The sequence below is a fragment of the Rhipicephalus sanguineus genome, chromosome 5, assembly GCF_013339695.2.
Source record: "Rhipicephalus sanguineus isolate Rsan-2018 chromosome 5, BIME_Rsan_1.4, whole genome shotgun sequence".
Lineage (NCBI taxonomy): Eukaryota > Metazoa > Arthropoda > Arachnida > Ixodida > Ixodidae > Rhipicephalus > Rhipicephalus sanguineus.
Window position 1 is genome coordinate 73,532,739 of NC_051180.1, and position 25,121 is coordinate 73,557,859.

The 25,121-nt window shown below is 47.7% G+C and overlaps 1 protein-coding gene across 2 annotated transcripts in view; it reads right to left on the reverse strand.

Moving 5' to 3' along the window:
- The window catches only part of LOC119393779 (uncharacterized), a 102,091-nt gene that overhangs the window by 65,949 nt on the left and 11,021 nt on the right, over positions 1-25,121 (reverse strand). Inside the window, exons 3-4 of one of the 2 annotated variants that reach the window (XM_049416357.1) lie at positions 21,950-23,621; positions 5,252-5,524 (exon numbers count right to left, since the gene is read on the reverse strand). The exons of the other annotated variant lie outside the window; for it this stretch is intronic. Coding sequence (XP_049272314.1) covers positions 5,310-5,524; positions 21,950-23,621 — 1,887 coding nt within the window. The 3' untranslated portion in view covers positions 5,252-5,309. Of the gene's footprint in view, positions 1-5,251; positions 5,525-21,949; positions 23,622-25,121 lie in introns of those variants that run through there. 2 annotated transcript variants of the gene reach the window in all.

A 25,121-nucleotide genomic window follows, 5' to 3' on the forward strand; every position in this document is an offset into this window, starting at 1 on the left:
TTTTGTCTTCGATCTATGTAGAAGAACAGATTTCGGGGAGTGGGGGGTAGCCCGACGTTTAGTGGCTCGTGTCCAAATCCATACTTTCAATGCTTTGTGAAGTGGTCTCGAAGTTATTACCACCCTCCTGTTCTAAACTAAATGTGGGAAAATCAGTGTAGTCAAAACTGCCAGACGCAGTTTCTGTCGTGGTTTTTTTTCATTTATGCCCTCATGAATAGGCGTGATACTTGTATCAGCAGATGCTCGCCCTGGAACCTGCAAAAGTTGTGTTATCTGAGCCGTCAAAACTTGCTCGATTGTCTCTCAAAGATTTGAAAAAAATTGAGTGCAGTGCTTTCGACATAGCCTTTTCGACAGCAGCTGCCACGACTTCAGCTATAGATGCATCCATGGCTTTAGAATGTCGAGCAGCAGCTTCAGCGTATCCGCAGGATCTCTCTAATACTATAGCCCGAGCTTCACGGCGTGAACGTCGCTTCCTGTCTATGATTTCTAAAATTTGAAGCTCTTGAGCTCTCACCAGGCAGTTTGCATGATCAGCAGGGTGCGAACCTTTACAAAGACAGCATCTTTCGCTTTGGGAATTACATGTTCTAGTGTCATGGTCTTCTCCGCATATGCGGCACCTAGGAGATGATCGGCATCCCTTAATGGTGTGACCATAACGCCAACACTGAACGCATTGCAGTGGACGTGGAGTAAGTGTTTCAACTCTATAAATTAAGGGTCATGCCTTAATCTCTGTGGGCCTATTTATGCCTGCAAATGTCACAATGACCGACTCTGTGCGGACTCTTTGATTATCAGAGACGCGTGAGCATCGGTACACTGATGTTGCCCCGGCCGCTGAAAACATTTCCGAAGCCTCTGATGCGCACAAGATCGAGTCAACTCCGCGAACTAAGCCTTTAACGCAAGCGAGATGAGCAGGAATAAATGGGCTCATCGAGTGGGATACAAACGTTGCGCACTTTAAGAGGTCAGAAATACAGGCCTGGTCCGGAGAGCAACACAGAATGCCTCCCCTGCCAAACTGTCGGTCATCGTGATGCTTTGGTAGTGTGGGGTCGCTTTCCGCAGCTCCTCCTGAATTACCTTTGGATTCTTTACACGGATTAATCCCTCGTTGGTCGGCACTTGTGCTACTGGCACGATGTGAATACCACTGCGCAAAAAAGCCTTATAGGTATGTCGTTATTGGGCAGAGAGGCCGTCCAGAGGAAAGACCTCTGGCCTGGGGAGGAAAGAGACATTAGGTACTCAAAGTACGATCAGATCAGTAAAAAGGAAAAAAAAAGTCGAAAGAAAACTCACAAATACGCAGCCGCTCGACACGCGACCGACACCCTGACAACAGATCGCGCCAAACCACCAGGTACTCAGAAGAAGAGGTCGACTCCAGCCGAACGGCAGAAGGCGCAGCTTCAACTTTGCGTGTCGTTGGTTGGTTGGTTGGTTCCTCAGTACTTTGGCTCAACCCACTGCGGGGGATAGGCCATGAAGCGGACGGTGCTTTGCTTAGGAAACTAATTCACTTCGTGAAGGAAAAAGCTGAAATGAAATGTTTAGCCTTTACATATAAACTCGCAAGATTTAAAGAAGAGAAAAAAGAAAAAAAAACGCCTATATGAAAACAACAACAAGAACAATAAAAAAATATATATATATACAGTTGCATATACGACAACTGAGGCTACACTCAACATTCAATTCTTTTGGATTCTCGTAAAAAATTAGAGACAGCGTTGAAAACGCTCCTGTGGCTAAAACCAAATATGGTTGCCCCAAATGAAAGAATCACCGGAAGTGACAAATTCAAGCCCAACTTCCGCAGGGGTTCTTCTAATAGTCTTTTTCTTTGTGTTTTAAATCTTCGGCACGTCAAAAAGAAGTGCTCCAGAGATTCCCTCTCATTGCAGTGGAGGCATAACGGTGACTGAGCCAGACCCGACCTGTGAAGGTAAAAGTTCAGTGGTGGGACTCGACAGCGTAGCCTTGTAATTTGTATTTCTTCCTTCCTAGATGAACACCATCTGCTCTTCCAAGGAAACTTTAGCTGTGGGAAATCTGATGAAAACAAATCGGTGTCGGCGTCTTTCTTCTTCTTCTTCTTCTTATTCTTGAGTATGAAAAGGTAATACAACTTAGTAAACAGGTTCCTCTTATTCCGCAACACAAGAATCTTTTCTTGCGTACGGTGTGCCAACTGAGACTGATGCGGGCTTTACCTGGATATGTGGTTGGTACGAATCACATGACAGGTGCTGTCTGCGGGTATCTTAAAGAGGTTATACAAGCGTACGCTTTTTATCTGTTAGATTTTCTAATGGGTACCTGTTTTCAGTGACACGTAAAAAGCTGCACAAGATGTCTGTGATGCTGTTCTACCTGTACCTCTATACCGAGGCATATACAGTGGAGGTCAAGGGCAAGAGGTGCCTAACCCATATATGCCCAGTGTCCTACATATAGGAAGCTTCTTTGATGCGCTCTAACATCGCTGTTTCTTTAGCTGATGACTAGCGCCACCTACAGCACATCAAGCAGGCCTCATTCTCAACGTGTGCAAGCCTAGAGATTGCTTGCTTTTCATGCTGTCTCGTGCCGACCGCTTTCTCCGGACAAACGCGTCCTTTGTGTGAGAGACGCCATGGAGAGGAAGAAGTGCACGGGAAATACCCGGAGAGGTTAGCCTGGTTTGTCGCCTGGCTTGCTACTCCAGGTGTCGGGTGATTATGATATATACAATGATCACATATACACCATATACACACAAATAGTACATACAGTCACAAACACACATATATACATAAGAGTCCTTCACAGGCTTTGGTTAAGCTGAGTGTTCCTCAAAGACGCCAACAGCGCTTTTGTGCTGCGCATCGCGCAACTGCTGTCTTGCCACGGGCCGAGAAGGTGCCGCAGCGTATAACACACAAATATGGCCGTATGACAAAATAAAAACATTTTACTAAGGAGTCTCATTGATATGATCCTGCATAATACATTTTTCGGGATAATTTTCTGACTATGCCTATTTTGATACTTTTTCAGCTTGCTCTGGATATTACGATTCTCAGATCATACATTATATTTCCAGTTCCTGCATGTGAAGATTGCCACAACGAAATTCCACTGCATATATTAATGATTCAACATTATGCCTCTAACAGGGTTGGCAAAGGCAAAGCTCGTCTTGTTCAGAGCATGTACGGATGACATTTCTCGTGCAAGACAATGCGTTCGGCAACATTCACTGGCAAGTCTGGCGAGTTCATGAGAATTCACTTAGAACATTGTGCACTTTGGATTATGCGCACTTTGAGATCTTTTCCCCCTAGAGTTTCACTGCAGTCTTCTGCAACAGATGATTAACTTGTCAATAACGTGAAAAGAAAAAAAAAACTGTTTATTCGCAGCGAATTTCCACTAATATCAATACCAACCATTTATGAGCTTGATATGCTTGCGTAGCCATAATGGTACCGCAGATAGTGAAGCAAAGGATATGATAAAAGGGCAACTGTTGGAATAAGGTGTGGCATGATATCAGGAACGATGACACCTGTTACAACACGCAGATATTTTTATCGCTTACCCCCAAGTGGACGTATAAAGTGATAGCTGGTGCTGAAAACAGCGCGACGTCCCACACATGACGCGCACGCTGTTACAACAGACGCGGCGCTCATGTGTAAAAGGCGTATACATGCACACGGACACTTATAAAAACTGCAGGCAGTGCATGCCCTTTTAGAGCCAAAGTTGTTGAGATCACAACAAGGGTCGTTTTTGGCGCCGTAATTGTCCACCGCCGCCGGTGTCCGTAACCACTATCGCTCGAAATAGGAAAAAAGTTCCAGGATGGAACGAGGTTCGAACCTGGGTCCTCTGCGTGGGAGCCCACGCAGAGGACCCAGGTTCAAACCACGTTCCTCAGAGCCATGCCAGTGCTTGGAAATAGTTTGAAATAAGACCCTATACAGGCTTCATGTCGGGAAGGAACATCATTAACATGTGTAATATAGCGTGGTAGAGAGTAAAATAACAACCAAGTGTCACACAACGCGAATATTGTAACCAGGCATCACACAATGCGAGTTGAGCAACGAGTGGGTTGTTGAATGCTTCCAACCCATTACAAAGGGCTCCACCATAATTCATTGTCATCAGCCATAGCATCAACAAAGTGCACATAATGCCTTACAGGTGTTTAGCAGGTACCACGGTTCTCCGCAGAAATTGCACAGTGACTGCTTTCCTACTTCACAAAAATTATGACGATTTATAGCCTTGTGGGTTCCTCGCAAGTGCACTTCAATTGTTGGCCAAGGAAGCCCATAAGGCTACCATGATCCATTTCCTAAGGGTCTCGATAAAGTTAATTGCCTCCCTCTGTCTCTGTCACGTTAGAGCATGTTATAAAGCGTGGTGGGAGAGTGAAATAACGACCGGGCGTCACACATTGCAAATTACGTAACTAGTGGGTCCTTTAAAGCTTCCAGCCCATTACAAAATGCTCAGTCATAATTCTTCATCGTCATCAGCCGTCGCATCAAGAAACTGTACATAAAGCCTAATAGATGGTACCCCGCTTCTCCGCAGAATAACGAGTAATGTAGTGGTGGGTGCTTCCCAACTTCACAAAAATTACGATTTGTGGCGTAGTGGGTACGTTGCTAGTGTGCTTGTGTTAGTAGCCACAAGAGAGTTTATAACGGGCTCCAGAAATGCCGCTCTTCGAGCTTTAACTGGGACTGTGCTGAGCTTTCCGTGCAGGCCTGGCGTTTTTTGGTTAACGCTTCAAGCTATCCCGGATCCGGTTACCGATAAATTATAACTTGTAAATGCTCGTAATAATAACATAATGAAAGAACAGCGGCCGCTAGCCTACATATATAAAAAAGAACAATGATGACTTCGAAGCCGACGCCACGTTGATGGCGGGCACGGAATCATTGCATATAGACCATTTCAGCCACAGGGTGCGGCATGTCGTCGTGTATTGTTGATACGAGGGGTCTGCCCAACACACAGCACGTTACAGACACTTCACCAAAACAACGAAGCGGTCGTACAAAATATTTCGATAATCGCGCGCGAGATGAATAACTCCAAGATATCAACGCCCCCATGCACGAACAGAAACTAAAACGGTCTATGCACCAAGCGCCTTGGTGCGAGCAGCAAGAACGCTTGGTCAATAAAGAGTCGGACTCCCCTCGCTAAATTATGTGCATTCAAATTCAAATTTTGAGCTGCACGCGCATGGCGATCTGCAGCCAGCACCGCCCTGGTGGGGGAAACTAGCGAGACTCGACGAGTTCCTCCTTGTGTCCGGTTGTGCCGCTTCCGGGTTCATTGTCAGGTTTGAGCTCCTTGCGGACCATGTAGCCCCGGAAGGCGGCCTGAATTTTGGTCGCCGCCGCTTCCGTGTCTGATGGGTCGCAATCACCGTTGGACGCCGCCGCCGCCGACAGCTCCTCCTGGTTGGCATTCCCCGTCGCCTGCGAAGCCTCGCCTGCCAAAGGTGCAGTGCAGACGAACAATGGATGTCGAGCGAAACAATGTGACGAGAGTTCACTGAAAGATCGCTTCTAAAGTGCAAAAAAAAACAAACAACAAGAAACAGATGAGTTGTGGCAATCTCAGTGGCTACATGCATCACTAACTACGTGCAGTGTACCTATATTTAGGGTTCATGCCAGCTTATCTGGAAGAAAAGCCGATTGCACCTTCCAGAGGAAACACTAGGTCTCGCCCATCGTTCGTTGCTAATTGTTCGTTACATCCCAGCAGACAGCGCAGACAGCATTGAGCTTCCCCGTACCATTCGATGATTATTCGCCTAAATTCGCGTCACATTATCTATTATGAACACTCTGTCCCTTTCTACATCTCTTCTGCTTACTAACTCTTATTTTTCTTTTTTTCTTTTTTCCTTTCTACCATTAGGCTATGTGATTTGGCTTATATCGCCTTCATATAATGCTCACGCAATGTGTTGCGACTCCATACATTGTCTCTGTCGTTCAGCAGAAAAACAACAGTAAGACAACAAAACAACAGCTGTCTATGCGCCACTTAGGATCGCTTTGCTGCGTTCAGGCCGTGGGGATATATAAACGTCGGTTTTAAAGGAGTCCTGACATAAAAATTTTCGCCCCGCGTTTTTTTTGCTGCAATGTGTTGCTGGGGGCCTGTTAGTCATAACACGGCACATCGTTTGCTGCAGCGCGCGACAGATAATTATTTACAAGCTCCTCATTACCGACACAGCCTCAGTTTCGGTTTGACAGAGCTCCAAAAACGGCAAGCCGCCGGGTGCAACTATCACCACCTAGCGAGTGAAACGCTCGGTCACGTGAGCACACAGCACAGTGAGGCATTTCCGCGCGGTCTGTCGTCGTCGGGCTCATCGTCGTCTGATGGCGACGATTTTCTTGCGGCGGGGATCGAAGGAATTTTCGACGTGGCGAATCACTTCATGTTTGACCCGCTGGCGAGGAGCGATTCGTCGGGAAGCGCGTCAAAACAGAAATGGCGGCTACGACGTCATCGTAACTTGTACCGGCTGCAACGGTTACGTAGGGGAAGTAGGGGGGTCACATCGGGTCACCTCCGAGGGTGTCAATGCACTAGGTGCGGCCTACAATGCTGGATCGCGCTCGCGAACTTCAAAATTCATATAAAATACCTTCCAAGCTTTATTCGCTGTCGATATTTTGCAGACGGTACACGCACGTACACGGGAATCGATCCAGCAGGCTTCCTGCCCGTCATGCCTGTAACGCGTGTCACGAAGGCAGCAACTATAGCTGTCCTGTACAATGATAACGCCGTCAAAAAGACATTTAGCTGTTGTGAAAGGTGGAAGCCTTAAAGAAGTACTGACACGAAATTTAAATATTTTCGGCTTGACGCTCTAAATAAAAACAGGGGTGTCTGGAACCCTAAAAATAGTGTCGTAGTGCTTGGGAATGTACCGAAGATATTTTTAATACCACCACCTTAAAAAAAACACTTTCGGCTTCGCAATTGAGGGGGCGGCTTCGCAGTGACGTGTGAACACAAGTTTGACGTCACGCGAAGACCGCAACTCCCAGCATACTAGCAGCAAATCTTTCACTTGCTGTCAGTCGCACGTGGTTCACGAAAACAACGACTTCGACAGCGACTTCTTCTATTTAGGCTTCATGCAGTACGTACATATCGCAAACCATGTGAACTGTGTTGATTCGTCTTGATAATGCCTACGGCGGTGAGGCTGGGTTGCAGATGCTGGGTGACGAAAACATTAAAATCCAATTAAAATATTTTATAGGTCTTGTGTGGTTCCTGTATGGGGAGAGCGTTGGTAATGCATATCATGGAAACAAAAAATGTCCCCTCTGGGTCGCCTCAAAATCGTGTCAATGCTCCTTTAAGTGTCTCGTTGCGAGGCCCCTTGAGCAAAAAAGGGCAGGCGAACGAAGTCGCACAAAGACCCACGTGACCTTCGTATTCAATGAGTTCCCGTTGTAACTTCACCATGTGACGCCATAATGACGTCATAAATCGCAGAATATTGACGCCGTCGTGACATCATCGTGACGTCCCATGACATTATAGGGGTTTTAGCTTTTAACGTATGCTTCTATACGTTACCGTGTAACCGGATACCGGATGGAATCTGCGCATGCGCGAACCTTTACGGAACGTAACCTACTCGCCGGATAGGCTTTACGTTTACCGCCCTATCTCGCAAATCCACCTTCGTTCGTGGCTACTCGCGATATCCGGTTCGCGGAAACTCCAGCCGCGGAGTCAAAATAAGCCGAAGTGCGAGCGCCACTTACGATCACCTTATTTCAGCCGGATTACAGAGGCTAGAGCACATGCGTATCGCCGCAGTCCGGCTCCCACCGCGAACAATAGATGACGTCACTACCACGTGACCTAATGCTATGACGTCTGCTTGCTGTCTTTTCCTTAAGTAAGTTTTGAATTTCCCCCAGTTTTCTCCGTATCGCCACGGGGCGCCTACTATTTTTTCTGTTGCTCAGTGAAGGCCCTCTGCGCCCTTCGGGCGCGGAAAACTAATCGTGGCTTCGCCCTCGCTTCGCGAGTGCGGCCATTTCGCTAACGCTCAATGGCCGGTTGGCAGGGTCTCCGTCACGCGCTACTGGCCGCTGTCGCGGCCACGCGCTGTTTAGCCCGCGCCAGCGCCCGTGGTGTGCCCGTGTCACTGGGGTGCACGTAACCCACGAGCCGCTTTGCGCTTCTCAGTCTGGTAACAGACTAATGCAACACCAAACAATACCCTGCCGAAAAAAAAAAAACCGAGACAGCAGCGAGGTTCGAACCAACGTCCTCGCAGTTTCGAGCATGGGACGCTAACCACTGCGCCACTACAGCCAATAGGTCCGGTCCACGACCTCCTCATGTGTGGTCCGGTCATGGGTCCGGTAGGTTTAACGGGCTGCATTTGTATTTACACGCTGGACGTAACTTTTAGACTCGTTATTCTTACGTCCAGACGTAACTGCAACAGCTCCTATGGATGGAAACAACTTTATTGTGGAAACAACTTTATTGCAACGGCTCCTATCGTTACGTCTAGACGTAACGCTAGACACTGCCTTGACAGTAAATGCTGGGGACAAGGTCGAGGAATCGTCGGATCGTTCCCTAGCTACAGTAGTACCTGTGTAGGGGCAGGGAGTACCTCCTTAAGTTCACGTCATATCCGGTTTCGAGCCAAACCGAGGAGAGCCAGATTAAAGTGAGCTAGAATAGGGTAGTGGGCTCACTCGCCGGCCGGCGCTATGCATTGCGGTGACGCTGTGACGCCGCCAATGTCACAAAAACGTGCTTCGGCGCGCCTCCGCGGCGCGGCGCCACCGTCGCACCAAATGTAGAGAGCGTTGGCGCTGGGGCAGTTGCTGGCTGTTTGGAGTGGCGGTCGGTGTGTGCGAGTTTTGTTTTTTTGAGAACTCTTCGCGCTTTGCATCCTCAATCTGCTAGGTCCTTCTGAGAACAGCGATGTGGCCTGACAAGCAGTGACCGTCTCACGAGGTTAAAATGCTTCCGCGGCGGCAAAACCACTGTTTTGCGCCAGGCTGTCGGACAGGTTACGTCCACGTTAAGGGCAGCACGAAGCCGTCTTTGTTAGGCGTTCCGAAGGATGCAGCCCTGAGGAAGCAATGAGGAAGCCCTGGGAAAGGAATTTGCATCGAGCGGACAAAGCACTGGACGACACATCTGCCATGTGTCAACTTCATTTTGAGCCGAAGTATGTGCTACGGTACTACGTGCATATATAATTGAAGGGAACGAAGTACGCACACCGCGTGGAAAACCTTGCCTACGAGAGGACGCTGTGCCTACAATCCTGCCTAACTTGGCGTCGTATTTGACAAAGAAGACACCACGAGAAAGACCGACCCGAAAGAGAAAGCAATCGGGAAGCGTTCAAGGCGAGAAGGTACGTTCTCGTGCCATTGGCGATACTGTTCAAGCAAGCAACTTGTACCCAGTACCTGAGGAGAGTGGCTTCCTGTTTTTCTTATCTGTGGATTTTTACAGTGTTTGCGTAGGAGCCAAGGTACTGGAGATCTGCAGAAAGAATGAGCAGCTCCAAGTTTTTAAATGCTGTGAAATGTATAACATTAAGAGCTCGTGGTAAACTCCCGAGTGATGAATAAATGTTCATGTACTTGTACCCAGTACCTGAGGAGAGTGGCTTCCTGTTTTTCTTATCTGTGGATTTTTACAGCGTTTGCATAGGAGCCAAGGTACTGGAGATCTGCAGAAAGAATGAGCAGCTCCAAGTTTTTAAATGCTGTGAAATGTATAACATTAAGAGCTCGTGGTAAACTCCCGAGTGTGTGTCACGGTCAGCATCGGCAGTAATTTCACACGCTCGTAAAAGGCGTGCGTGACGAAAGTAGTGCCCAAGAAATGCAAAGAATCCAGTTTACAATTGATAGCCGCAAAATGCGTAAGCTTTGAAAAGTTCGCCATCGCTGCTTATCACTCGTAAGAGCAATTTATTGCATCTCAAATTTGCGCAGCATCCCTTTCATGCAGTTTAATCGCGCGTTCGCGCGAGTTACGGCGACAGAGTTTCAGAAAAGAATGTTTTCTGCAGCTTTACTCGCACGAGTACTAACGGTCTTCCGTGTGCTTCATTTAACATCAGATAACTAGCTAACAGCAGAGCTGCATACACCATGCTACAGTGTTCTAGATGGTTACCATGCCTTACGCGCGCATGTAGGCCAACGCACCTAGCTCGCGCTAGTTTTTTTCTTTATTCTTTATTGTCTCAGCAACATCAGCATCACCGTTTACACTGCCGAAATTCGCGTACATTTCCGTCCAGTGCATATGATAACAGCGCACAAAAAAGCATGGCATCAGTTGCGCACAAACGCCTCCGTCAGGCAGTGCCCTACATTTAAGTCGCTGGTGGCGCCACCACACATGTGACATACCCGGCGTCAAGCAGGGGACCCCAGCAAGCCCACTACCCTCTTCTAGCTCACTTTAGCCAGATTCCCCGATACGCTTTTGCTAGAGCGACCAAGAATACCGAATCTGTAAATGTGAGAGGCCTAAAGACGCTGACAGGCTGGATAGGTGGCGCCATCCAGCGGGGCCAAGGTGTACCAGGCGAGCACAAAATTGTTATTGCAGAAACATCGGGCATTCTACTCCCAATGTAAATGCCTTGCAGCGGCATCATTAGGAATGAGTTGCCTTTTTAATCATTTTTTCCCCTCAAGAACACTGTGGCGACCACTGCGCACAGACCTACGCAGTCTCCGTCTCGTCACTGATTAGCCCGGCGTGACACAGCTACTTGCTGCAACACGCTTCCGATAAACGACAGCGCCACGCAGTTTCGTCGGAGGCTTACGTCACCACTGCTGGCTATATAACCTAAGCTACCAAGCTTGATTTCATGTTTTGTTTCTCTAACCTTCCGAAGCGCAGCATCGGCATGCTTGCCCTGCTGCTGCTATTACGTTAATAAACATCGCTTTGTTTTATGTTGGGATCCGTCCTTCATCGACTCCGCATCCCACACCCTCAAGAACACTAAGCGAAAACAAACATGTCCATGATTGTGGTTGCGAGAAGCGTCACAAGATGTCGACACCATAGCCCGGTAACCTGGTATTGCTACATCCCTTCGCTTATACCGGGATGCTGCACAAGCTAAAAACTTTTCTTATGATTTTGCCGCAGCGTAATTTAATATCTAAATTAAATGTAGTTTAAATGCTGTTATCACCATTTAGTGGTTTGCTCAAACGTAAAGGTTTACGTTTGGGCAGCTAAAAAACTTTACTAAAACTCGAGTTCTGGTAAAACGGAAAACGTAATCCGGTAACAGTAACGTAAAGAAGTATACGTTATAAGCTAAAACTCCCTATTATGCCAGGACATCGTCGTTTGGTCAAACGTGGGCCGATCCCGGAGGCATTGCAAAACCACGTGGGCTGCAGGAAACTTCAACGAGGAGGAACAATGAAAAAGTAATTAAATGCGTGTCTTTCGAACTGCCGCTCATTACAGCCTGCAAGAAGTATAGTCGCTCACTGGATTACTCAATGCATTGCCAAGTGTGCAGAGGGCTTTCGCCTCCAAGCGTTGCAGATGTGAAACATGCTGTCGAAATTTTTTTATATCTTTCGCAACGATACCCAGGGCCCAATCCCCGTTGGTTGTCAGTGCAGTCTATAACTGCAATAATTTGTAGCACAAAACGGCACGTATTTAAATAAAAAAATCACAGCATATCCACGGAGTGAATGATGATGAGTGGGCGAAGCTGCGGAGGTTCATCGGTAAACCGTGAATCTTCCGTGAATTCTGCCCAGTACATCATCACCGACGTGAGATCGGGCGCGTTTATACTAAAGGTTCGATGAGAGTTATGACGACTTGCAGCTCACATGTACGCTGTGAATTTTCATTGTTTAATAACGCACAGGAGAAATCGCACACACGCACTACCTTGGAGGTCAAAATCCAGTGCCTATATATACGGGGTGGTCGGTGAACGGTCGAGCGGTCGGTTTTTTCAATCAAGACGCTGCCGCGACGCTGCCTCGCGACGCTGCCTGCGTCGGCGCCGCTGCGCCGCGAGGCAAGATAGGGGGGGGGGGGGGGGGAACCGTAGGAGAAGAGAAAGAGGGGGAATCGTAGGAGAGGAGAGGGCGATACATATCACGTACTGTACGGGAGATCCGTTTACGCCGGACAACGGAGACGTGACAAGATTAGACTAAGAGGCATGGGCGTCCGCAAGGGGGGGCAAGGGGGGGCATCTGCCCCCCCCCCCCTGGAATTCGGTATATATATAGGGTCATTCCACGCCAAGTGTCCCAGTCTGGGCGCTCGACAAAAATCGATTTCTCTGAAAAAATCTGAGAAAATTAGACACACATAGACATTGCTTCTACAGTATTTTCCCAAAATATTTTGAGCGGCAAAAATTTTTCGGGCACGTGAGCGCCATTTGAACTTCTCGATATGGTGGAAAACCAGGTACGAAAGAAAAATTCGCGATAAATAGACCATTTCACGCATGCATCCGAAACTTGCTTTTTTTTGTGTTTTCAGAGCATCGCGCTTTTATTATAGGACAGTTGCTTAGAGTAGCTTTATATTTTTCACTCCTTGGCGCGTAGGTAAAATTGAGTAAGTTGCTGCTTTTTCGGGAATTTTTTTACAAAATAAGATTGTAGACCAAATATATCAATTATTTTTATAGACCTCTCCATAAAACGTACTATCTCCTAAAGTTTTTGTTTTGCCTGTGTGCGGCGCACAGGTTCTAAAATAAAATCCCGAACTTGGAAAAAACGCTACATTGGCCTATGTTCAGACGTCTGTATCACCCTAAGGTGGTCCAAGAAAAAATAAGCAGAAAAGCGCATACGATTGAGAATCATAACATCTTCGTCCACAAAAAGTTTCATCGAAGTTGTTTTTGTTATAGTCAAGAAAAAGCTTTTTGAAGTTTAGTCCCGTCATGGTATTATTTTGCTATGGGGGCAGTACAAACCGACTGAATTTACTGCATAGAAAAAAGAGGTAGTGTCTTCATAGCACGTGCTTTTCAGCTCCTTTTGTTAGTACTTTATAATGTATATTACATATCAAGGAGATGATAAACAGAGGTAAAAATATAACAATACCATTGGCTTAGATGCCGAAATTCCCCAATAATGGATCGCGTTACTTATTGCATGCGGCTCCCTTCCTCGGGGGATGAGTTAAAACTGACGTCGAAGTTCGATCTTGCTTCCTGCCGCGTCCCTCTCGCCTTCAAGGACATTTCAGAGAGTGGGGGAGACAGATTGCGAGAAAAAGAAAAAAGGAAAAAAGAAAAAGGAGAGAGAACAACACCGACGAAGTCAGAAAACGAGACGAGGAAACGAAAAAAAAAAAGGAAACGTTAACTGTGTATGGCATGAAGTCGTTGAAGGTGTTTGTCGGTTCGCGTCGGGCGCAGGGCCACCCAAAATTGTTGTCGCGGAGGGCAGGATGACGCACCTGAGGGAAGAGTGTCCCCTTAATGGGTCGGCATACCGCCTTTCATCTCCGCCCGCTCCTTGTGAATAGGCTCCAAGTGGTAGAGGAGCGTAAGCACTTTACATTGTACAAGTAGTGAAAAACGTGAACGAAAAATAAACAAAAAAGGAAAGAAAAGCAAGAAAAGCAAGCAAGTAAACGACACTGCACACGTACGAGCCAGTCAAGAAACAGGCATGGTCCCAATTATGATTCCGTGTTGCCAAATTCATTTTGGCTTATCTCTCGGAGGCAGGAAAGTCTTCCAGGTTCCTCATTGACGCCGGCTGTTAATCTTCTAAATTTAAAGATAAAATATGCCTCACGTTGTTCGCGCGCGCGCGTGTTTTGGAAACCGGACTGTAAAAGAGTTACGCTGATATTTTCAAAGCTGTGGTTTGGCAAGCGTAGATGTCTGGATAAGGGTAGCTTCGGCAGTGAAGTGGCGTGGTAGCGGTGATTATTAAACCGCAGCCGAAATGGCGTGTCCGTTTGGCCGATGTATTCTTGCCCGCAGACGTTACAATGTAACATGTATATCACATTGCTGGAGTCACAATTTAGGTTTTGGGTGATGTTGAATTTGAAATCTGAGAAGTTTGCTTTTGATTCACGCGTTGTGACCATGTGTGGGCATACCTATATATATAGGGATAATTTATTCGATCTCGCATATCTCTATGGAACAACTTTCAGGATTGCGAACCAGTTTTGCACATTACAGACTACGACAAATCTAGACGTGAAGTCATGGCAGTGAGACTGCCTGGGATGGCTATAGAAGATAGCGAATAATTCTGAGGTACAAGTTTCATGTTTTCTTTTCCTGAACTAAGAGATTTACGCAGAATGACACAAGAACTTCAGTTCTCACAAAATTGACGGCTAAATTTAGCAAGAAATCATTACCGCTACACTTCGTTAAAAGACTGTAGCAATATCCCATGGCGTCGCACCTCTCACCACCCAAGCTCCCAAACAATGCTTTTATATCGGTCACTCAGAAAGCTTGCGGGGTTGTACAAGTTGCATGCTGTGTTTTGTTGTGGAGCTCAAGTATTGCCCTTGTTGTTGGTCCTTATAAGGCGTCGATTATACCTTCACAACAGCGGGCCTTCATGCTCATGCAAATGAAATCGCCTTACCATTTTCGGGAGTCATGTATTTATGTTGCTTACATGTTTAGTTAATGTTACGGCAGTGTCATACGCATCGCTAACATTTCAAAATAAAATACTACTGCATGTGGATGTTAGTTTTTTAGGAATGTCTCCAAACCCTGATAAAAGAATCGTGAAGTACAGCGTGTATGAAGGCGACATGATGAGTACTCGTAGGAAGTGACGACACTGACGACGGAGGATATATTTATGTAATCAGAAGCAGAAATTAATTTACAAAAAAGGACAAACTTTGCAGTACCTACTGTACTCATTGTTCATTCGGTTAGAGCGTAAGTATAGCCGTGGTACAGGGTTTGCATGGAGCTTCAGCTCAGACTGTACTGGCTATCGAGATTTCGCTCGCGTTAAAAAAAAAAAATTGGTTAACAAGCCAGTGGCGACGGTTATTCAAAAATGCCATCAGAAGATCAGCCAATCAAATATCATTAAAGGTGACCACCACCTTAAAATTTAGGCCCAGTTTAAGGCCCGACCTATAACACAGAGCAAAGCAAAATCAATAGCTTTATTCGTCCCCCTTGAAAGCACAATCAAGCCTTCTTCCTATGGGAGTCTTCTTTGGCCCCCGACACACATCCGTGCAGCCGTGCCCATCCGCGCGATGATTACAGCCTAATGGCAACGCGCCTATGCTTGAGCACTTAAACCATGACTGATGGTTGTCAACGACGAAACGAAAAGAGCCGCCACGCATGGGCCGGCGACGCACCCTGCAAAACGGGTGAAAGCAGCCCCGCTTTCACGCTTTCGGTAGCACCTCTGGACTGTTGTGTGTCGATAGGTTTTACGGGCACGTGTCGTTTTGCCGTCTTCGAAAGGTGTCATCGTTAAAAAGGGCTGAAGGGCGATCTGTTCTAATCATTTCGACACGTTCAGGCGCCGGGCGCCTCCAAGTCCGGTGGTAGCAGTGCCGGCACGCATGTGTTCCGACCTTTCTTCAGGGAAGGTTTCTGTTGTTCAGCTCTGTAGAGAGATAGCGGCACGAAAAGAGACACCGTACAGGGCATTGTGTTTTCGCCTTCGTTGCTCACTGTGTCCGGAATACGCTGGTACGCCCGAGCCGGCAACCCTTGTGAGCACGCATCTTGTTGAGTGCACCTCCTGTGTGGGAGACCTCAACAAGGTAGCAAATTCGGCGAGTCGGAATATATTTATGATGGCCAGCCCTGCGTCTTGTTTGCGCTATCCATCACGGGGAACCTCGCCAGAGCGGCGACAGCGCGTAAACGATTCCAGCCATCTTCCCACTTTGTGCTGCGCGCAATTCCCTGTCTACAAGGGGAGCCGACACGGCCACATGGTTCCGTTTTTTGGACAGTAAGCCCCTGCACGCGTGCGCCTCTTTTCGTGTGGTTCAGTGTTTTTAAGTGCATAGCTGTACGGAGCTCAAACAACCAGGACACTGGACGAGAGAGAACGGCAAGCAGTGCATGGCCCGGTTGCTCGACTGTGCGGGTGCGCGAGCGAGATTGAGCTAGACGAATGAATTTGTGAGCGTGTGTATCAGCCTGTAAATAAGATTTCCTTGTAAATATAATCCCTTCGTGTTTTTAACGTGAGCATTTGAATAATTATCCTTCCAGTCAGTGTGCGTATATTTTCTAGTGGTATCAACCACCAGGAACTCTGACAGCTTTGCCTCGTCCGGTTCCCAATTATGGATATCCGACGTTTCTTCAAGCGTCCACGGATGTCTGACAGAGTGCCACTGAGCTGTCCGGCGGACGATTCTAGTGTGGCGTGTGACAAATTTGCAGAAGTTGACCAGCCTAGTGATGCTGACTTTCACCAACGGACAGTGCCTGAGGTCGTCGCCACCATGGAAGAGGTTCCACCATCAGTGAGCTACCACGACACAGTAAGCCACGATGATACTTCTCCTTGCTTGGGATTAAGTAACAGTGACAACATCAAGCAAGCAACTAACATTTCTCAAGAATATGATTTGGGAGAGTTTCTAGACAAAGCTAAACTCGCGGGCATCCCAGACAATTTGAAGTTAGGCCTTCTGACTAATCCATGGTCGCCAAATGCTACATATGACTTTAAGAAAGATGTAACACCTGGCAAGAGGACTTTTCGCTACCAATGGCTCGCAGATTACGCCCCTTGGCTTGCGTACTCAGCGACACTGAAAGGCGCCCTTTGTCGTTTCTGCGTCACCTTTCCTCCAAATGTTCATCGGGGTACTCAAGGTAGCTTTATCGTGCGCACTTTCAGTAACTACAAAAAAATGCACGAGGCGTGCAGGGATCATGGGAAATCCCAATGGCACCAGGAAGCAATGGCCGCCTCACAGAACTTTATGGGTGTGATTTCAGGCAAGAAATTGCCCGTTGTACAGCAGCTAAACAAAGCCCTGCACGAGCAAGTTGAAAGGAACCGCCAGAAACTATTTCCGATCATTTCCACCATTATTTTTTGTGCAACGCATGACTTGCCAGTACGCGGGAAGCAGTCTGACAGTGGAGTTTTCAATGATCTCCTTGACTTTCGGGTAGAAGCAGGAGATACTCGGCTTCAAGAACACTTTGCATCTTCTCCTGGTAATGCAAAGTACACTTCAGTCCGAGTCCAGAACGAGATTATCACAATCTGTGGCGACATCCTGAGGGAGGAAATAGTGGCTGAAGTTAACACAGCGTTTGCTTTTTCCGTTCTTGCGGACGAAACTGCAGATATTGCAGGAACAGAGCAGATGTCTATAGGCATTCGCTTCGTTGACAAGAGCGGAACGGATGCCTGCGTTCGAGAGTATTTTATAGGATTTGTAGAGTTGAATCAACTGAACTCAGCTTGCATCGCCGCCGCAATCTTGAAGTTTTTAAAGGATGCTGGGCTGATTCTTTCGAACCTCGTTGGACAGGGGTATGATGGATGCTCCACAATGGCTGGAAGAGAAGCTGGAGTTAACAGAATAATACAGAAAGAGCTTCCAAAGGCACTATTTTTCCACTGCGCAAGCCACAAACTGAATCTCGTGATCAACGATTTGAACGAAGTCTCTGAAATTCGCAACACAATAGGGATCGTCAAGCAAACCATAAAATTCTTCCGTGAGAGCGTACTTCGAAGGAAATTGGTGCCCAACATTCCGATGCTGTGTGAAACAAGGTGGTCTGCAAAATATAAGTCAATTAGGATCTTCTCTCAACATTACGTGCCCATAGTTGAAGCCCTCGAGGAGCTCGCATCAATGGAATCAACCTCGAATGCTGCAACTAGGCAACGAGCTCACATCCTCTACTGTGCAACGACAAGCTCATCTTTCATTGTCTGCTTGCACATCGTAGCGAAGTACAGCGCACGACTGGAACCTGTTACGAACGTTCTGCAGAGTGTAACCATGGACTTTCATTCTGTACTCGACCACATCACTGAGCTGCAGAATATATTTCGCGACCACCGGACTAACGCTGAAGAGCAGTTCTCTGACATCATGAGAAGAGCAAGTGAGGCAGCCAATCGCTTAAACATAGTGATATCTGTGCCAAGGCAAGCCTCTCGTCAGACCCACCGAGACAACTACGGGATACAGTCGCCGGATGAATATTACCGCATGGCAATATATGTGCCCTACTTAGACTCTCTCACTGCTTCTTTGGCTCGCCGCTTTTCTGACACTAATGAGAAGAGCTTCAAGCTGCTCCAGCTTCATCCAACAAAAATGAAGTCTTTGAGCCTTGTTGAGTTTGCTGTCCTCTCTGATGAACTCCAAGAATTTTATAGCATCGAGAACTTCAAGGAAGAGAGCATATCTTGGTACGAGATGTGGCACAACAAAACTAGGGACACCTCAGAATTAACTTATTCTGAACTCTTGCTTCAGGCCAAGACATTCTTCCCCGCTGTCGCAAAAGCCATTGAGGTAGCTCTGGCATTGCCAGTTACCACCTACACCGTCGAACGCTCCTTCAGTACAATGAGGAGAGTCAAAACATGGCTACGCTCAACAATGACAAATGACAGGTTGGACGGCCTTTGTATGATGAGTGTGCACCGAGAGCGTGTTATGAAACACAAGGATGATTTTATCACGCGTGTCATCACGCAATTTGCCCAGAAAAATCTCAGACGGTTGCCGCTACTATTCAAAGAAAACTGACGGACTACAGTTATATGTTGGTGACCATGTTGTACTGTGCGCTGGTGGTGATCAGTTCGCGCGAGTTGAAATCCCGCATGCAGCGAGACTGAACATGTACTCTTCTTACCCGAGTGGTGCTAAAGAAGAACTTGTTCTTGGGCGAGTTGGTGCCTGAGTTTGCTAAACGTGTTAACTTTGGCGCAAAGCTAAAACATGAAAAAAAAAAAAAGCGTCTTCGGAGCAGCGTGAGCGGTGCTTACTGGACGCTGTTGACAGTGTCCAGAGGTGTGCGCCCAAAACAGGAACTGGACGCCAACGGTGCACGCGTTGAATCGTGTAATGTCTTTTTTCAGAGACAATGACTTATGCATAATGCAATCGGACAGAGAAGATGGTTTTGTGATATTGTCTCTATGTGCCTTTAATGAAAAAGCCTTGCAGGCTGTTAATAAGAATTTCAAGTGTGTGAAAGTGAGCTTGACAAAAGTCGAGAAGAACGTAGGCAAACTGTGTGAAGAAGTTGGGGGTAAGCGTTTGTCTAAGCAGATTTCTATGTCCAAAGCAGATAGCTTGCTAGCATTTTTAGCGCTAAAACTCACAAGGTTGATATACCGTTCCGAACGATTATCAGTGAGCGGGGAACATACGTGTATGGTGTTGAATGTTTTCGTTGCAAAGGCAATACAGGATATCTCTTTTCAGTAGATGTGAATGATCTTTTTTTATGCTGTTCCACCCTGAGCTCTTTTCTGCAGTTAAGCAGTGCATTGAAGAAAGTGGCGAGGCTGATTTTGTAGCTAGGGCAGAAATGTCGGTCTCTATTTTGATGTCTGTGTTTGAAATTTTTCTCAACAGCACCTTATTTTCTTTTAACGGTGGCATTTATCTACAAAAAAAGGCATTTGTATCGGGTCCAGTGTAGCACCAATTTCAGTACATCTTTTTATCTCGTATTGACCAGGCACTGCAATGTGTTTCTACGTCATTTCATCCATTTCCTATTTTTAGGTGTGTTGACGATTTTTTTATTCTTTAATATAAGATATGCCATGTGCCTTACCATGAAATGGTATATTTCCTTTTAGGTGCCTTTAAGACGAATTCTAAGGGACTAACTTTCACTCATGAGCTTCAGACCGACCATTGTTTGCACTTTTTAGATATTTGCCCGGCTGTGAAAAACGAGCATGTTTCTTGCGCTTACTTGCCTCACAGCACAAAAGCGCTATTGTCTTATGATTGTTAAATGTGCATCGCTTTGTATTGCCTTCAATCTGCGTTGCGCAGGTCGTGTTCACCCATGATGTACTAGCCTTTGCATTCAGATTGGCAAACTCGAAAAGACTGGCTTCCTTCGGATGGTTTTGGTTGACGTCACCGAGTCTTTGCTACAGAAAGTGAAAATCAGTACTCTGGAGGAGCACTTGAGAGAACGGGAGCGTGCAAAACCACAAGTGCTGCCGTGCGTGCACAAAGGGAGCCATAACCTGATGAAGGTGGCCACTAGGCGTGGAATTCCTGTTGTGTTTTCCGCTGCAAATGAACTGGCACAGCTGTGCCAGCGAACCTCTAGTGCTAAGCAGCAAGGGTGCCAAAAGAGGCACATGAAACCCTTCAGGCGGCGTGCCGAAGGCGTTGTCTACCAAATTCCTGTGAGCTGTGGCAATGGCAAGTCCTATACATAGGACAAACGGGACGTAATGACCACCTGAGGGAGCACGCCAATAGTATTGGCAAAAGTGATGGTGCGCATCTTCCGGTGCATGTTAAGGCATGCTCATGTACGTCACGCTTCGAGCAAGCTAAGATTGTTGGCAAGAGCAGAGACCAAACGGCGAGATAACTTTTAGAAGCGTTTCATATTTCAGGGAATAGGTCCGCCTGTGTCAGTGGCACATCATTCGTATCGTATCAATCTCAGAGATCCTTTTTTAATGGACAGCTTACGTATTGACATGCTGACGTCACAGTTTCACGCCCCTGCGCATGCGTATAAGTTTTCTTGATTTCCAGTCTTTGCCGTCAATAAACAGTTCGTAGTTTCGTGCCCCTCTGACTCTTTCCTCTGTGTTTTTTCATGTTTCTAGCTTTGCGCCAAAATTAACACGTTGAGAGCGGTGCTATGTTTTCGCATTTTGCTTATTACGTTTAGTTATTCCTTTATTAACAAAATCCAAGTATTTTTCAATCTAATGATTCCTTGTTTTGATTTTGTTTTCGCATGTGCGTAACTCAGACCATAAATAGTGCCTTTTTAGTGCTAACTTACCATACCCCCACCCCCCCCCCCCAACCCAGCAGTTGCCCCCCCTCCCTGAAAAAAGTTCTGCGGACGCCCATGCTAAGAGGAGCTACGCCCCTAAACAATCACAGCATATCCACGGGGTGAATGATGATGAGTGGGGCGAAGCTCCGGAGGGAATCATCGGTAAACCGTGAAACTCTTCCGCGAAATTCGCCCAGTACATCATATAAGTAGTGTGAAACACCGTGTATATATTAAACATCAAACTTTTATTGTATTGTTGCTTTACGTGGTCCCTTCATTATCACCGCTTTGTGATCGGTGAAAGGCAGGGAAAGTCTCCGCTCCCGAGCGAAAGAGAAAACGCGCCAAGAGCGACCGCGTTCCCTCTAGCCTTGCGGTTCCCTGTAAGGGAACCGAAAGGCTAGAGGGAAGACATGACGCGCGTAGCGTTCCTCTTCGCGTTCCACGACGCCAAGTCGGTAGCAAGCCCAACGAAAGCCCACGGGACGCGGTCGTCCAAGCATAGGCGCTCCGGCTTCGCATCGCCTCATGGTCCCATTTAGCCAAACATCTTGCTCAATGTGTGCTTTGCGTTTTTCGTAGAAATATTTTCTTTATCATGTACATTAAGATGAAAAGTTGAAAGCTCACTAGAATATATCGCCCGCAAAGTATGTCTTTTAGTGTGATTAAATCAAGGAACACTACGAGATTGTCTTGTCAATTATATCTAGTGAATTGCTCATCTAGTGAGCAATTCATTAAACTAGAGCTGGCTACATACTGCTCTACTACTACAGAGGAGGGAACGACCCACGCTCTAAGGAGCTTCGCCCCAAGAAAACTCGAGCGTCTTACCGTCTTGTTGCATCCGGGACTGCAGTTTCTTCTTGGTGAGGTAACCCCGCACACCAGCTTGAATTTTAACCACGGCTGACTCGATATCTTCCGGCTTCGGGTTCGGACTTAACCTTAGTCCATCTCCGGGCGTCTCTCGCTGGGTGTCTTCTTGGAGCAGCGGCGCTTGTTCGTGGGGGACCTCAAGGACACTGCTGCTGCCACCGGAGGTGGTCTCGCCGCCGGACGGCACGTGCGACTTGTGCAAGATGAGCTGCGGAAGCTCCATGGCCTGCTCCTGTAGCGTGTGCATGCCGTGCTTAAGGGATTCGGCCGTGTCAGACGCCTTCGCCGTGACCTGTTCGGAGAATTCGTTAGCCTTGCTCTTGGTGGCGTCGTATATCTCCGCCGACTTAGCCGCGACGGAAAAAGCTGCCGTCGAGACGGCGGAGCTGACGTCGCTCAGCAGGTGATGGGCTTTCTCCTGGCACAAGTCGAACTCCTGCTGCGCAATCTCCTTGAGCTTCTCCAATCGGTTCTTCTCGGAGTTGGCGCAGTCGTCCGACGAGTGCTTCAACGATTCCGAGGTTCCGACGACGGAAGATATAACCCGCTCGACTAGGAGCTCGACTTCGGTCTTGGCCGAATCTAGCGCCTCTTGAGACAACGCCTTGGGCGACGTCTCGGCCGCCTCCTGGGGTCCGTCCTTGGCGGGCTTGTTCAAGTTCAGCTCGCAAGTGCCGTCTTCCTCCTTGGCGATGTTCTTCATGGCGACCGTTTTAGCCGCGAGCACACTCTCGCCGGCGGCCGCCGCCACGTTGACGTCGAGGATGGCGGTGTACACCGTATGTTCCTTGCCGGCGTCGTGCGGCTTTGCTTCGGATCGCTTCGGCTCTTCGTGATGCGAGTGTTTCGAGTGCTTGCTCACCGATTCGGAGTGAGCGTGTCCGGAGGCGACGGCTTCAGCCGATTTTCGCTCCTCGGCCAATTTTTCCTCTTCGGATGATTCCTCGTGCTTGCCGTGGTGCCGAAGCGCTTCGATTTTCTCCTTGCCTTTTTCGTGCACTTCCTTCGCGGTTTCTTTGATGAGCTCGGTCGCGCTCTTAGAGGCTTCACGAACGGCGCTGGCTGCATGTTCGGACTTCTCCTTCAGCACTTCGGCAGCTTCCCGCGCTTTCTCCTTGGCCTTTTCTGTTGCCGAAGCACCCTTGTCGGCTGCAGAATCGGTGGCCTCGTGAGACTTGTGAGCAATCGAGTGCGCTTCGGTTTTCGCCTTGTGCCCGGCTTCCTCGCCTTTCTTCTCCGTGGCGACAGCGCCCGCTTCCGCCGACTTGTGCGCCCGATGAACGTGCGCCGACACCTCCTTCTCGGTAGCGTCCGCTGCATGTTTGGCCGCTTCTTTAGCTTCGTGCGCCTTATGCTTAACCTCCGCGGCGGCTTCTTTACCGACCTCCTCAACCTTCGATTCAGCCTTGGAAGACTTCTCGAGGAACTTTTCCTTGGCGGCTCCGACGCTCTGCTTCACGGATTCCAGCACCCCCACAGCGTCCTCCTTGGCATGTTCGAGGGGCTTCTTCGAGTGGTGCTGGTCCGCATGCTTGGCGTCCTCGCTGGTCGCAGCACCAGGCTCGGCTTCTTTCCCATGCGCATCTGCTTCATGCTTAGAGTGGTGCTTCGCTTCTTCGGCAGCAGCCTGCAAGGACGAGGAAGGCAAGCCTTCTTTTATACGACTGTCCTTTTTTTTTATTGTGTACGGGAGCGCGCGCGCGTGTGTGTCATCGGTAGCAATCCACATATGTTCGATAATGCATCCATTTTCGTGACATTATCGGTGTCACTGAAGACGGTTTAATTTAATTATTCTCCCGGAGAATCGACAACAGAAAGCTGTTGCTTTTCACTTACAAGCTCCACATTTGGGCGGGCGCTCTGTTTTGGAAGGCTTCAAGTGCAGGCAACAAGCTTAATGTAAACAAGCGTCATTTATGAGCAAGCGTACCTCACAGACATTCCATATTTCACTTTGTTCTAGAATCGAGGTAATATCGGACATTCGTTTTGATATTGGAGGATTAGTTTTGTATAATAATCGCTTTCATTTCAACGAAGAAACTTCACTGTCGGAACAGCCTTAAGCATTGACACGTTCTCCTTGGAGCAGTAGTTCTGAATTTTAAATAAATGCTAAGGCTTTACGAGGCCAAATAAAGATCTGATTACGTGGCAGGGCTGCGGAATAATTCCGACCACTTGGAGTTCTTTATCATGCACGTACATCAAACTACACGGTACATATTGCATGTAGCCCTCATATAAGTGCGGTCGTCGTCGTCGGGAATCGAACCCTCGCCTTCGTGCTTAGCGGCGCAACGTCATAGTCATTTGAGGGACGAAAGAGTGTAGGGGCTGAAGTCTCAAACGCATACCGCGGTGGCTGCAGCGGCAGATACTGTAACATACCAAACAGAGGCTATGGGGTGGTCAAGTCATGCGATGTCAATGCTGGAAGTTAAGCTATAGAAACGCTATAAAAGCTATCAAGTTTTCATGAAGACTTCAAACCTATAGCTGCTGCACACAGCACAACATAATGCAGGTGACCCAGGCCTCGCTGTCGGAATCGCGAGGTAGAGCTCGGCTGTATCATAGAATGAACTTAAGCACGAAGAGAAGGCGCAAAAATTCACACAGCGCTGTGGTTCACACACACCTTTTTGGGCCGTGTATTTGTTGGCTGTTGGCGTGGGGTACACTGACATAGACATTAACATTAAGGCATTTAATACTTGTACATTCGTTATTTCCTAAATTTTACGACACTGTCACTGTGGTGCTTGACAGCGAGAACATCACTGTGAGAGCAGTGAAATTGTCGCACACAGACGAATGATCTTGACGGACGTTGTTTCTTCGGGCCCCTACCCCTTCTACCGATAATGCTAGACGCTAAAGGCACGTTCACACCGAACACGGCACACGCAAGCGGTCAAGCGCATTATCAAAGCGGAGATGCAGTGAGGGCGCGCGGCTGTTCAGACCGACCGCGTTGCCTTCTGCACGATCCGCCGCGCGGGCGGAACAATTCACCATGCGCCGGCGGACGTATCGCCATCTTGCGGCACTACGCGATACTAGGCGCGCGCGTCTCGGCCCTGATTGGCTGTTGCAAAAGCGGCCAACTTTTCCGCGCGGA